The 15,660-nt window shown below is 37.8% G+C and overlaps 1 protein-coding gene across 3 annotated transcripts in view; it reads left to right on the forward strand.

The window, feature by feature from the left end:
- LOC148948297 (CUGBP Elav-like family member 3-A) overlaps positions 1 to 15,660 on the forward strand; it is a 280,271-nt gene that overhangs the window by 48,212 nt on the left and 216,399 nt on the right. The window contains exon 1 of one of the 3 annotated variants that reach the window (XM_089094279.1): positions 4,027 to 4,159. The exons of the other annotated variants lie outside the window; for them this stretch is intronic. Within the exon in view, the coding sequence (XP_088950405.1) occupies positions 4,066 to 4,159 (94 nt within the window). The 5' untranslated portion in view covers positions 4,027 to 4,065. Of the gene's footprint in view, positions 1 to 4,026; positions 4,160 to 15,660 lie in introns of those variants that run through there. 3 annotated transcript variants of the gene reach the window in all.

The raw sequence follows: 15,660 nt of genomic DNA on the forward strand, positions 1-15,660 counted from the left end.
AAGAGCGAAGAGGACAGAATTGCATTCACAAATGCACGCAAAGATGCAGTTCGAGCGATTCGGCAGTCCCGGGTTCAGTATAAGGAGAAATTCGCCACCAAGCTTCAACTTGCTTCTGAAAAGAGTTGGTGGAAAATTGTCAAGGAGGCTTTACCGTCGTCCAAGGGGACCGCAATTCCTTCTCTCCAGAGTAACAGGACAGTGGTACAAGATCCACAGGCAAAGGCTGAAGCTCTTGCTAAGGCTTTTGCCAAATTCTCGAATCTAGACAATGACGGTAGAGAAGTGCCAAAATTCTCCGACCGAACCGACACTGTCCTGGAACGCGTGAACTTTTCTGCTCCCAAGATTCTTCGCATTCTGCAACATCTGAATGTGACTAAAGCCACGGGTCCTGACAACATACCAAATGTTGTCCTCAAGTCCTGCAATGCCGAACTAGCTGGACCCTTGTCATTGCTTTTCCGGCTGTGCTCCGGAACCTTCCCACGAACATGGAAGTCCGCCCATGTTATACCTACTCTAAAGCCAGATGGCGATCCAACGAGCCTGGGCTCCTACATGCCTATTAGCCTTCTATCCTGTGTTGGCAAAATCTACGAGAACGTCTCCAATGAAACACTTCATCAGTACCTGGAATCAAATGACCTTCTAGGCGATCGCCAATATGGATTCCGCCAGAAACGCTCAACATTAGACTGCCTAGTGGCCCAGTATCAGGAGTGGATAGAACTACTGGCAATGGGATACGAAATCAGGCTACTATCCTTCGATATTGTGAAAGCTTTTGACAGAGTATGGCACCGTGGACTGCTAAAAAAACTCTATGTGTATGGTGTTTGTGGATGTATGTCAAAAGTGATTAAGAGCTTTCTTTCCGATCGTTCACTGCGGGTTGTTCTTGACGGGTTTATTTCACGCGAATATCCAGTGAAAGCAGGGGTACCCCAGGGCAGTGTCTTGGGACCTACGCTCTTCCTTATCTACATAAACGACATGAAAGACAACCTCGCAAACCCTCTGCATCAATTTGCCGACGATACCACGACACACTCAGCCGTCCCTAAACACGAAGACCCAACACAAGCCTCCCTTTCCCTACAGATGGATCTTTTGAAAATTGAAAAGTGGTCTGATGCATGGATGATCAACTTCAGTGCATCGAAAACAAAGGAGCTTCTAATTACCCGATTAAAGGTGCCACGTGAACACCCCAGTTTCATCTTCAAAAATGAAGCTATGAAGAGAGTCGACGAGCTTCGTCTACTGGGGATTCATTTCTCCACCGACCTCTCTTGGAACAACCACCTTGATCGGGTGAGAACCTCCTGGGCAAGAAAGCTGGGAGTTACTCTTTGCTGCAAAAACCTTCTTCCATCAAGCTCGATCATCCTACTGTACAAGTCTTGCATCAGACCCATAGCTAAATATAGATGCCCGCTATTTGTTGGTGCTCCGAAAACGCTGTTGGCACCACTTCAGAAGATCCAGAATAGGGAAAATAGGGCGGGCTGCGCCTCTACACAAGAATCGCTCCAGCCTCTAAATGAAAGGTTTGATGTAGCGTCGATGGCTGTTTTATACAAGTACATGAATTCGTCTCCCTCAGACGAGCTCTCTCGAATTGTGCCCCCCTTTGTCCAGCCGACAAGGCAGACACGAAGGCACACAGCTCGGTCCAATTATCTAAAGGAGGATACGCCAAAAACCGAGTACTTGAGGAACAGCTTCATCCGGCGTTGCAGTTCTATCTGGAACGATCTTCCTGGGGATATTATCCCTGCAAATCCCTCTGTCGACACCTTCAAAAGAAGGTTCAATAGACATTTAAAACCTCGAGGCCATTGAAAGAGGTAAATGAATAGCGGCATATCAGATACTTTGAAGTACCTGGCGCCGTGAATATTAGAATAAAAAAAAACAAAAAAAAAACAAATACTATACGTAAACAATGTGCGAGTTTCTTAACTTACATGCCTCTCCCCATGAACTGCTGGGGGGGGGCTTTTTACGCCTAAAGACATAATCATCTCATCTATCAACTATACTGAACAAAATGGCTATCTAAAAATTTTGACCGGATAATTTTGGGGAAAAAATGGGCATGGGAGGGGGCCCAGCTGCCCTCCAATCTTTTCAGTCGCTTTAAAAGAGCACTATAACTTTTACTTTCCGTTATAATAAGCTCTCTCCGAATATTCTAGGACCACGTGGTCGATATGATTACCCCTGGAAAAAAAAAACAATAAAAAAAAACCCGCATACGCGACCTTTCTTCTGGCAAAAACAAAACGACAAATTCCACATTTTTGAAGATAAAAGCTTGTAACCCCTACTGTAAGACTTTCTGATTTTCTGAATCTGATTCTGTCATTTTTTATTAAGAGTCTTTGAATTTTAGGGGGTGTTTCCCCTTTTATATCGAAAATTAGGCAAATTTTCTCAGGCTCGTAGCCTTTGATGGGTAAGACTTAAGCTAATGAAGCTTATATATTTGAAAACAACAACATAAGCCGATTCTTTTGATATATCTATTGTTATCAAAATCCTGTTTTTTAGAGTTTCAAAGCTATTCCCATTTGAAACTTTGTGTGGTTTCAGAAAAACAGGAATAAAACCGCAAAAAGGATGCAACTTTGCTAATATTTCTTGTTTGAATTGAAACTGTCTTAGGATCCTACTGAGGAGGCTATCTAAAAAACAGAAATCTTAAGAAGGCACAATATGAGTTAAACTACCCAATGAAATTCAACTTAAAAGTAAGTATATCATTCTCCTTGGTAGAGCTTGATGGTATTTTTTTAAACTCACTTGATTTTACTTTTTTATCAGTTTCCAATGCTCTTTGCTCAGAGAATTAAGCTTTGAGGGGTTACACAAAAGTACAAGACCACAAAGTGTACAAAAAGTATAACATTTATAAAATTAAAAAACTGTATTACCTCTGTTAAAAAATAGTTTTTTTTCATTTTATTTAATTCTACGCCCCCCTCTAGTAAGAAATGCATACAAGTTCACCCCTCCTCTGATTTTTTTTTGTGTGGACACGGAGTTGACTTCAATTTACAGATGTCTTATAACAAACTAAAAGAAGGTTATCAAGACTTTGCCTTCAAATGTCTGTAATTGACTTTCAAATGCCAATAATAATTAGTTTCCTTGGAAATAGAAATTATCAGAATCTGATACCAAAATAAGTTAAACAAAATTAATGCATATCAAAGTTTACACGTTGCTAACTGCAAGTCCTGCATGCCGGGGTTTCGACTAATAGAGGTCCGTAGGAAAATCTCCGAAATACAGAGGTATACTTTGACTTGTGGAGGTAAAGCAGAAACTAAATGACGACTTATCTACTGAATTTTGAGTAAAAGAGGTAATTTCAGGGTCACTAAGGACTTACAGAGGTAGAATATAATAGCAAAACTATTTCGAGTTATGCATAGTTTTTTCATCTACTTAGATTGTTTTTGAGTTATCGTGGTTCGAGTTATCAAGAGTTTACTGTATTAAAAACTTAAAAGCTTACACTCCATGATTTTTAACGTATTTTCCGCGATTTAGTACCGCTTGTTACTTGAGTACTGAATCAAAAGTCATGGAACATGAGCCTCAAAGCTGGGGAAAATTTACAACTATAATCCATTTAACCGAAGAATATTTATGAGCCATGGCCTATGCTCTGATTTTCCGCTTGTTCGGAAACTTTAAATATCCATGTGGCCAGCCCTATTCAACCTCCTGGCTACACTCATGGAATTAAAAAGGATATGAATATTTTTTTCTTTAACTGTAAGTGATCTAGGGCTCTTTTAGACATCTCAGCTTTATTTGTTCCAACTCTTCTAATATTTCTTCTCTAAGACTGGTGATAGAACTGTAAGAAAATCCTTAAGGATGTAATAAAGACAGCTTAGAAATTGAAAGCTAGAGGGGGCGCGCGCATCTCTCCTATGAAAACTTTCCCGGCTCAATCACCAAGTCTAGTATTGCTTTTGGTTTTGTGTGTGTGTGTGAATCATCTTTGTTGAGTTTTGTTTTTAATTAGTCACGTGGGTTTCAAGAATGACTCATCCTTTGTATGGATCTCTGTATACTCAACAGCCTTGCCATATTGAAGCAACAGCGGATCCAGAAGCAATTGCCCAGTTGTTCGCTGGTACTTCTTTTTTCTTCTAATATTTTTTGGATTTTTAAAGGTTTTAATTAATATTTCTTGTACAGAAATCGAGTAAGCTAGGGGCTCAGTAAGCTATGCAAGGTTAGGTTGGGTCATTGTAGACATTTATAAACAGAAAAAAAAATTGACGAAGCTCAGCTTATAATTTTTTGTTGTTGCTGAGAAGCCCCAAATATATGCCCTCTTGCACTGTTCTTGAAATACAGGCTGACGCTCTGGCAATATGATGGTAGTAAGGTATGGTGAAAGTAAATAAAACAGTTGTATAGAAGGTAAATACTTGAGCCTAAGTGTTTTTTTTTACAAAACCAAAACAAAACAAAAAAAGAAGCGACAACAAAAATAGAGAAGCTCGGCTAATTTTTTTTCTGTTGTTGAAAACTCACAAATATGTAGAAGATATTTGCAACTATTTACTGTTTTTTAGACGGCGAGTAGGCAGTAAGAGATGGTATACTCCTGTACAGACGGCAAATAGTTGATATTACCCTCATACATCTATAGTTTCTGTTCTTTTTGAGTTTTAATGTTGCTTCTTACTTTCCGTTGAAAAATAGCAAGTAAGGGGCAAATTGAAAGAACATGTCTATTTCAAACCACATATTAAACTAAATAACTATGACTTATATCCTGATCTGGGATACTAAAAGGTAATAATATACTCAGGGAATAGCATTGACATTAGTTATGATCAAGTAATTCGTCGTAACGAACTGTAAGTAAGGAACGACCCGGCTCAATAGTAACCGAAACTCTAAAAAACTGATTTTTGGTACAAGTAGATCATCAAAAGAATTAGATTTTTATGCTGATTTCAAATATATAAGTTTCATCAAATTTGGTCTAACCCATCAAAAGTTACGAACCTGAAAAAATTTGCTTATTTTCGAAAAAGGGGGAAACACCCTCTAAAGGTGACAGAAACTTAAGTAAAATCAAACCACGTAATTCAGCATAATAGAAAACCCTACTGTAGATGTTTCAAGCTCCTATCTGCAAAAATGTGGACTTTGTATTTTTTTGCGAGAAGAAAGATCACAGATGGGTGTTTATTTATTTTCTTTTTGTTGTTGTTGTTTTTTTCCCAGAGGTGATCGTATCGATCCAGTAGTCCGAGAATATCTTGAGAGGACTCATTCGAACGGAAATTAAAAGTTCTAGTGGCCTTTTTAAGTGACCAAAAAATTGGAGGGCAACTTGGCCCTCTCCCACGCTAATTTTTTCCCAAAGTTACCCAATCAAATTTTTGAGATATGTATTTTGTTCAGCATAGTCGAAATTTAATAAATATGTCTTTCAAAATGACTTTGTCCGCCACAGTTGCCGGGGGAAGGGCTGCAAGTTATGAACTGTACCCATTGTTTACGTATAGTATTGATTATTGGGAAGTATACAGACGTTTTCAGGAGAGATTTTTTCTAGGGGGGTAGGTGTCCAGGGAGGGGGCTACGTTGGAAACATCTTTCCATGGAAGATGTTTCCTTGGGGGAAGATGCATTTCTATGAAGGGGCACCGGATTTCCCAGCATTATTAAAAAAATAATCAGAAATTAAATAAAAAGCAATTTTTTTCAACTGAAAGTAAGGAGCGACATTAAATTTAAAATGAACAAAAATTATTACGTATATGAGGGGGTTCGCCTCCTAGTTAATACCTCGCTCTTTACACTAAATTTTGTACTTTCAAAAGAGCTATCTATTCTTATTAAACAGCCTTTGTGAATCAGGGATTTATGATTCGAACAAAATTCGAACTTTAGCGTAAGGAGCGATGTATTGACTAGGGGGAAAACCCCCTCATATATGCAATAATTTCTATTCGTTTTAAGTTTTAATGTTGCTCCTTACTTTCAGTTGAAAAAACTTGTTCTTTTTTATTTGATAAAAATAAAAGAAACAAGTATTTATTCAACTGAAAATAAGAAGCAACACCAAAATTTAAAACCAACAGATATCATTTCGCACATCAGGTGCTGCCCCCGCTTAAATACTAAAGTTTTTGAATACTAACAGGTTATTGTACCTGCTGAGCTTAATATAAAATGGCCTTTACTTTTCTTTCAAAAACAGATTTTTCAAAAAAAAATTTTAAAATTAATTTTTTTTCGTTTTTGATTGCAAAAAGTTTCAAGTTTTTAAAAGGTCCTTATTTCAAAATCAAACTTTTTTTTAAAAAAATCAAATGTTCATCAAAGTATCAAAACTGGTATCAAAGTAACAATATCATAGGCATTGCAATAGCGCTGCCTAATTAAAGAATGATGTTGGCACAATGTATTATTATTTTATTTTTTTTCCATACCTGGGCACTTCCTATCGAAGGAGTTGTCGTAGGAACTTCGAAAAGGGCTCATTGAATTGGAAATTGGAGTGGCTTGTGCCCTTTTTAATAGTCGAAAGTGATTGGAAGGCAACTAACACCCCTTCCACGCCCAGCATTTCCCGAAACACATCCAATCAAAATTTTGAGACAGCCATTTTGTTCAGCGTAGTTGATTTCCAGATAGAAATTGTGTTTTAGAGGAGAAAACTCCTCCACAGCCCTCAGGGCAAGGATTGTAAGTTATACTCTGGGGGCATTTAAGGTTTTTATAAAAAGCGTTGTTGTAGAAGCTTCAAAAAATGTTCATTCGATTAGAAATTCAAAGGGCTAGTGCCTCTTTTAATAGCTGAAAGTAATTGGAAGGTAACTAACACCCCTTCCACGCCAACCATTTCCCCAAACCAATCCAATCAAAATTTTGACATAGCCATTTTATTCCACGCAGTTTAAAGTTCAGGAAATTATACCTTTAAGCAGGATACTCCCCCCCCCACACAGTCTTCAGGGCAAGTGTTATAAGTTATGCCCAGGGGGCAAATATGGTTTTTATTGAAATCTTTGTCGTAGAAACTTTAAAAAGGGCTCATTTGGTTGGAAATTCAAATGGCTAGTGCCCTTTTTAATAGTCGAAAGTGATTGAAGGGCAACCACATCCCCTCTTACGCCCACCATTTTCCCAAACACATCCCATCAAAATTTTGAGATATCCATTTTGTTCAACGTAGTTGAAAGTTCTTGAAATTAGGTCTTTTAGGATGATAACCCCCCTCTGAGCACTCAGTGCAAGGATTGTAAGTTATGCCCTGGGGGCATTTAAGGTTTATATAGAAAGTTGTTGTAGAAATTTCAAAAAGGGCTCATTTGATTGGAAATTGAAATTGCTCGTTTTAATAGTCATAAGTGGGTGGAGAGTAATTAACCCCCTCTCACGCCCACCATTTCCCCAAAAACATTCATTCAAAGTTTACAGATAGCAATTTTGTTCAGCGTAGTTGAAAGTTCTGGAAATTATGTTTTTAAGGATGACAAACCCCCTCCCTCCAGAGCCCCCTGGGCAAAGGTTGTAAGTTATGGGGGCATATAAGGTTTTTATAGATAGAGTAGTCGTAAAAAACTCAAAAGGGGCTCATTCAATTGGAAATTGAGAGGGCTAGTGCTCTTTTTAATAGACGAAAGTCAATGGTGGGTAACTAACCCCCCTCTCACACCCACCATTCCTTCGAGCACATCCAATCAAAATTTTCAGATAAGCATTTTGTTGAACGTACTGAGAGATGACGTAGACAAGTTTTAAGAGAAGAACAGTGCGGTTTTAGGAAAGGTAGAGGATGTGTCGACCAAATTTTCACTCCTAGGTTAATAATCGAAAAGTGCTTGAGTCTTCAAACACCTTTGGTCCTCAGTTTTATCCTTGTATGGTGTACCAGACAAATACATTAAAGTGATTAGTGCTATGTACGAGAATAACACTGCTGCGGTTAAGGTAGGAAATGAGGTTAGCAGCTGGTTTTGTATTAAATCAGGAGTTAAGCGGGTTGTGTTCTATCCCCCTTTATATGGATTATTTTGATGGACTTTGTCTTAAGGAGTACAGGAAAGGCAATGGCAGACCACGGAGGAAAAATTCTCCTGGACTTAGATTATGCTGAGGATTTAAGAATCCTAGATGAAAGTGTGAGCAAAATGAATGACATTTTAGAGGTTTTGCGAACTCAGGGTGCTCAAAAAGGTTTAAAAATTTATTTTAAGAAGACCAAGTCGCTAAGGCTAGGAACAAGTGAAGATGAAAGGATGATGTTGGGTAATGAAAAGATTGATCAGGTGGACAGCTTCACTTACCTTGGTAGTATTATTAGTAAAGATGGTTGGAGCAGTGAAGATGTCAAAAGTAGAATAGCCAAGGCTCAAGGTGTTTTTTCAACGTTTAAAAAAAGTTTGGAAGAATAGGAAGATAAGTCTGCAAACCTAGATTAGAATATTAGAAGCTACAGTGATGAAAGTTGTCAAATATGGCTCTGAAGCATGGGCGCTGCGAAAAGCGGATGAAAATTTGCTAGATGTTTTCCAGAGAAATTGCTTAAGGATTGTTTTGGGTACCCGGCTGACTGACCATATTTCAAACAATAGTCTGTACAAAAAAAATGGGGTTCAATACTGCTCTCTAGGGCTATAATGAAGGAAAGGTTAAGGTGGCTAAGGCACGTTGTGCGGATGAAAGATGGCAGATTACTGAAGATTGTTTTTTTTTGGCCAACCATCTAGGGCTAAACAGAGAGCAGGTTGTCCCCGTCTGGTGTGGCAGGATGTCATAAAGAATGATTTAAAGGAAATGGGAACTTCATGGGCGGGCGTAAAAAGGGAGGCTTTGAATAGATTGGGATGGAGGAGGAGCGTGCGTAGCTGTGTTGGCCTCAGGCGGCTAGGTGCTGCGGTGAGTTGTTAGTAGTAGTAGTAGAAAGTTTTGGAAATTAGGTCCTTGAGGATGGCACCCCCCCCTCCAACCCTGTAGGCAAGGGTTGTAAGCTATGCCCTGGGGGTATATAAGGTTTTGTTGAAAGCGTTGTCGTAGAAACTTAAAAAGGGCTCATTTGATTGGAAATTGAAAGGGCTGGTGCCTTTTTTAACAGTTGAAAGTGATTGGAGAGCGATTAACGCCCCTCTCACGCCCACCATTTCCCCAAGCACATCCAAATAAAATTTTGAGACAGCTATTTTGTTTAACGTAGTTAAAAGTTTTGGACATTATGTCTTAGAGGACGAAAACCATCCTAACAGCCCTTAATGTAAGGGTTGTAATTTATGCCCTGGGGGCATATAAGGTGTTTATAGAAAGTGTTGTCGTGGAAACGCAAAAAGGGTTATTCGAATGGAAATCGAAAGGCCTTTTTAATAGTCGCCCTTTTCAATAGTCGAAAGTAATTGGAAGGCTTGATATTTTTATAGTAAAGATCAATGTGGGTATAATGTATTATTTTTTGTTGTTGTTGTTGTTTTAGACCAGGGCACTTCTTATCGAATGAGTTGCCGTAGGAACTTCGAAAAGGGCTCATTCGATTGAAAATAGATAGGGTTGATGCCCTTTTTAATAGTCAAAAGTGATTGGAGGGCAACTAATCACCCTCCCATGCCCACCCTCGCATTTGCCCATTATGTTCAAAAACTAAATGTTGCCTTAAGATTAAATCAAAATGCACTGTGTTAATTCTAATTCCCAATAAGGCATCTCAGCAGTATACCAAGAATGACTGAGTGTATTATGCTCAAACTTTCGGGGCTACTTCTGATCTTAAAATTTAACCAAGTCAAAATAGCGTAAGTGTATTTAAGCTATCAAAGAAAGTAAAGAGATTTTTTTGCGAATGGTATCAAGTTTTCAATTTCAGGTAAGCTAGAGGAGGTATGAAACTAAATTAAACACTACTATTTGCGTCCAGATTTTTAAAAGGGTGTATCTTGTCAAAAATTGCTGAAAATTCTTCTCCAGCATAAAAATAGCAGGCCAAACTATAAAGTCTTACAAAAACGAAAAGATTTAAAGTATTGTTTTCTTTTTCCCAGATAAGACTATGTCAATATATAACGAACAGGAATTAATTTAAAAAACTTTTTCCACAAAATAAGTTCTTCAAAGAAAAGTAAAGAACTCTATTAAACCAAAAATGAGCAAAAAATAAGGTCAAATAATCTTTTAAGCGCGAAACTACCGCAAATCAGCATCGATAAATAAATGATACCCAAAACGAACATAAATTACAATAAATAACCGAGTCAGACTCAAAACGAGCAGAAATTAACATAAGTTGGGCTCAAAACCCCTATGCCTTCCCAAGGCCAGAACATAATTTGCACTCTACTGAAAAGATACAAATGAATGTTTATTGTCAGTTTAATATACATATACTGATATTTAGTAATCAAAACGTTAATATTATTTGTTTTACTGAAGTTCTAAAAGTAAAAACATTTATATTTTTTTCAATAAAGTGCAAATTATGTTCTGGCCTTGGAAAGACCTAATTTTCAGAGTTTTCAACTACGTTGAACAAAATGGCTATCTAAAAATTTAGATTGGATGTGCTTGGGGAAAAGGTAGGTGTGAGGAGGTGGGGGGGGGCTTAGTTACCCTCCAATCACTTTCGACCATTAAAAAGTGCACTAGCCCTTTGAATTTCCAATCGACTGATCCCTTTTTGAAGTTTCTACGACAAAGCTTTGTATAAAAACCTTACATGCCCCAGGGCATAACATACAACGCATGCCCTGAAGGTTGTGGGCTTTCTCCTCAAAAACATAATTTCTATCTGGAAATCAGCTACGTAGAACAAGGTGGCTATCTCAAAGTTTTGATTGGATGTGTTTGGGGAAATGGTGGGAGTGGAAGGGGTGTTAGTTGCCTTCCAATCCATTTTAACCCTTAAAAAGGGCACTAGAATTCTCGATTTCCAATTGGATGAGCCCCCTTTGGGTGTCAAACAGAGTTTTGACAAGCTTTTGATGCTATTGTCATACAGAGATTACCTGGGCATGTTTGCTTGTTTTTGGGATGGAAAAGGTATTTAGGAGGTACAAAATTATTCAAAAGACAAAAAAAAACCATCGTAATACTTGAAAAATTTCAATTGTTAGAAGTTAGACTTGATATTCCCTTGAAGTGACATATCTATGAATTAAACAAAACAATGTGGATACAGATAATGCCGTGTCTTGCTAAAACATGCCCTTTCGTAATTTGTATTGGCCCTTTAAGCTCCCTGAATAATTTACCTCTGAAGCAGAAAGTAATTCCAGCGGATCAAACCCAGAGGCTTTCAAATGGAATTCCTGAGGCAAGGGGTTCCTATCTTCGGGCTTTTGTATCTAGAATATTTTATTACCTTTTTTGGGGGGGGGGGTAGTTTGAAACATTTGCAAATTTTTGAAACTCTTAGGTGAACCTTTAAATTTTAGGCCCACAAATTTAAGGACAATGTATCAAAATATTAGCTAAGGTCTAAGGACTTCTTTATTTCTTTCTGGAAAACAAGGAGCTTTAAAGGGCTCTAAGGGGGTCGTCATCCCATAAAATCTAATTTTCAGAACTTAAAAGTAAGTTAAATAAAATGGCTATCTCAAAATTTTGATTGGATGTGTTTGGGGGAAAGATTGGCGTGAGAGGGGGGTTAGTTGCCCTCCAATCACTTACGACTATTAAAAAGGGCTCTAGCCCTTTGAATTTCTAATCGAATGAGCGTTTTTTGAAGTTTCTACAACAACGATTTCTGTAAAAACCTTACATGCCCCCAGGGTATAACTTACAACCCTTGCTCTGAGGGCTGTGGGGGAGTGTCCTCCTCAAAACATAATTTTTGTCAGGAAATAAACAACGCTGAACAAAATGGCTATCCCAAAATTTTGATTGGATGTGTTTCGGGAAATGGTGAGCGTGGAAGGGGTGTTAGTTGCCTTCCAATCACTTTTGACTATTAAAAAGGACCGAAACCACTCCAATATCCTATTGAATCAGCCCTTTTTAAAGTTACTACGACAACTTATTCGATACGAAGTTTCCAGCTCTAAAGCAAAAAAAAAAAAAAAGTTATAAATTGTGCCAACATCGTTCTTATATGCCCTCAGGGCATAACTTAAAACCCTCGGGTTGTGCGGGAGTGTCCTCCTCAAAAACATATTTTTTGTCTAGAAATCAACTACGCTGAACAAAATGGCAATCTCAAAATTTTGACTGGATGTGTTTGGGGGAATGATGGGCGTGGGGGGGGGGCTAGTTGCCCTCCAATCACTTTCGTTTATTAAAAATGGCACTAGCCCTTTGAATTTCCAATCGAATGAGCCTTTTTTTAAGTTTCTACGACAAAGCCTTCTATAAAAACATTATACACCCCCAGGGCATAACTTACAACCCTTGCTCTGAAGGCTTTGGGGGAGTGTCCTCCTTAAAACAAAATTTCTATCTGGAAATCAACTACGCTGAATAAAATGGCTATCTCAAAATTTTGATTGGATGTGTTTCGGGAAATGGTTAGCATGGAAGGGGTGTTAGTTGCCTTACAGTCACTTTCGATTATTAGAAAGGGCACAAGCCACTACAATTTGCAATTGAATGAGCCCTTTTTGAAGTTACTACGACAACTTCTTCGATACGAAGTGTCCAGCTCAAAAGGAAAAAATAATAAGTTATACATTGTGCCAACATCTTTCTTATATGCCCTCAGGGCATAACTTAAAACCCTTGCCCCAAGGGTTGTGGGGGAGTGTCCTCCTCAAAAACATATTTTCTATCTAGAAATAAACTACGCTGAATCAAATGGGAATCTTAAAATTTGTATTGGATGTGTTTGGGGGAATGATGGGCGTGGGGGGGGGCTAGTTGCCCTCCAATCACTTTAGACTATTAAAAAGGGCACTAGCCACTCCAATTTCCAATCAAATGAGCCCTTTTTGGAGTTCCTACGACAACTTCTTCGATACGAAGTGCCCGGGTATGGAGCAAAAGCAAAATAATACATTGTGTCCCCATCGTTCTTTACTTAGGCAGCGCATGGACGACCAAAAGCCTTCCTTTACTTAGGCAGGCTTATGGTCGTCCATGGCTTGTATCTCTTTTCATAAAAAGAAGTTTGATGCGTTGGGATTTCTTTCTTCTTTCCTTCCTTTCATTATTTGTTGGGTAACTGGCACAGGCGTGACGGTTAGAATCAAGCTTACGAATCTTTCCAATTACGGAGAGGGGATGTATTCGTTTTGGCTCAGCTGCTTGTGACAACTTTTGAACTCGTTCCAAAAGCCCTTACCAGCAGACCAGATCCTAAGCATCAGTTTCTGGGAGAGATAAATCACGAGCGAAGACGAATCTTCTCCATCGAGTGATTTTGCCAAAACCAATAAGGATTAAAAGATACTAAGTTTGAAACCGGGTGAAATCAAATTCACCAATTCTTAGGAGTGACGTTAAAGTTACATATTTTGTTCTTGTTTGTTTTCTATAAGGTTTCAATCACATTATGCCGTCCCTTCCATACTGAAAATACAAATGAATGTGCATTGTCAGTTTAATATACATATACTGATATTTGTTAAACAAAATGTTAATATTATTTGATTTATGAAAGTTATAAAAGTATAAACATTTATATTTTTTCAGTAAAGTGCAAATTATGTTCTTGCCTTGGGAAGGCATAGGGGTCTTGAGCCCTACTCATGTTAATTTCTGCTCGTTTTGAGTTTGACCCGGCTATTTATTGCAATTTCTATTCGTTTTGGGTTTCATTTATTTATCGATGCTGATTTGTGGGAGTTTCACGCTTGGTAGATTATTTGATTTTATTTTTGCTCATTTTTGGTTTAATGGAGTTCTTTACATTTCTTTGAAAAACTTATTTTGTGGAAAAAGTTTTTTTAATTAATTAAATACAAAATTTAAATTAATTAGGTTATGAGCAAGTGCAGAATTTTTTCTCTTTCTTTTCTTTTTAATTGTATTCCTGTGCTCAAGGTGATGCTCAAAGACCCGTATTTCTCTTTCTATTTCTCTCTCTTCTCTCTCTCTCTCTCTCTCTCTCTCTCTCTCTCTCTCTAGCTATCTGTATCTTTCTCTGTCTATTTCTCTCTAACTCTCTCTCTCTCTCTCTCTCTCTCTCTCTCTCTCTATCTCTATCTCTCTATCGGAGTTTTTGGATTTACCAATCTACATAGTGAGTGATTGAGTGAGTGAGTTCTCTATTTAACAAAAAAAAATCATAAACAAAAAACTAAATCAACAAAATCTCCCCTATAAGACTCCATGGCCGGGAAAGAACAGGGGAGAAAAAAATACCAACAAAAAAAAATTATATAAACAAAGTCCAAAAAAAAAATCCAGTCGCCCACCTTAATAATCCCCAGAATGACAAGCTAGGCAGGGGATAACACATGAATTCACCAACTCAAATCCAATTCAATCCAGAGACATCAACTCTAAGGGAAACCGAAAAAAAGCTTAATTACTAGCTAGAAAATCTTTAACATAATTTTTGAAGATACCAAACAAGTGGCAGCTTCGTGCAGACACAGGGTGCGTGCCCCAAATCCTGTTGCAAGTTGTCAGAGGGTTGAAGTCAGACCTCACTGATGGAGTATGAAGAATCTGTAAATTGCTGGAAGTGCGGAGAGGATAAGTCGATTGATCAAAAACAAAAGATATATTATTACACAGAGCAGCAGGAAGATGGCCGTGCAACTGTAAAAATATGAAAGAAGAACAAGAAAGAAAATAGAGAGATTTCAAATCAAGCAAGGGTTTAAGTGAAGATCAATCAGTTTCTTTAATAAGATTCCTTAATTAACTATTTATTTTTAAAAGTGGTATCAAAGACAAAAAAAAAGTTGAAATCCAAATAAGAGAGCAATATGAAGCATAAGACTGAACTAGGCTGTAGAACAAGATTCTAAGAATTGACTCTGGAAATATGTGTTTGAGCTTTCTAAGGATTTTAAGACTCCTGGAGACTTTCATTTTAATCAGGTCAATATGATGCTTGGAGGAAAGATTTTCGTCAAGTAAGATGCCTAGGAATCGAACGTAACGATCCTTAGGCCTACTTAGAGAACCTCTTGATACGTGTATTTCATTTAAGTCAGGGCAAGCCGTTGAAACTCGAAAAAATAAGAAAAAATGACTTCCCGACATTTAAGGCAAGATAACCTATATCAAAATAACTCTTTCAAAAAGGGCATTTATCTTTGAACGAAGATCAGACTCAGTTCTACCCGCTGTGCCAAGAGTACAGTCATCAGCAAAAGCAATAAGTGCATCCGGTAAGGACGAACTCCTGTCACAATTAGTGCTGGATGCTGGTTGACAAAGACGACAGCAAATGGTAGGTTTTAAATTTTGAACCGCGTTTTTTTTATTTTAAATAACTCCTGAAAATTAAAATGTTGATTTCACTTACAGGGAATTTTCTGTAAATGCTAATATATTGTAAATTAATCTCATAAAATATCCAATTTACTTTAAAAGTTTCTATTTCTTTAATGAAGTCACAAGACGCTACATCATAATTGACTTTAGCAGTTTCGAATCCCGTTCTTTCCATGCGAAGACAAAAAGATACAACTCTCATAAGTTCATCATTCTCTTTGATACGCAATGAAATATAATTAGAAAATCATAGTCATAGCT

This window comes from Artemia sp. Qi Xiang Cuo, chromosome 9 (genome assembly GCF_049724085.1).
Source record: "Artemia sp. Qi Xiang Cuo chromosome 9, ASM4972408v1, whole genome shotgun sequence".
NCBI lineage: Eukaryota > Metazoa > Arthropoda > Branchiopoda > Anostraca > Artemiidae > Artemia > Artemia sp. Qi Xiang Cuo.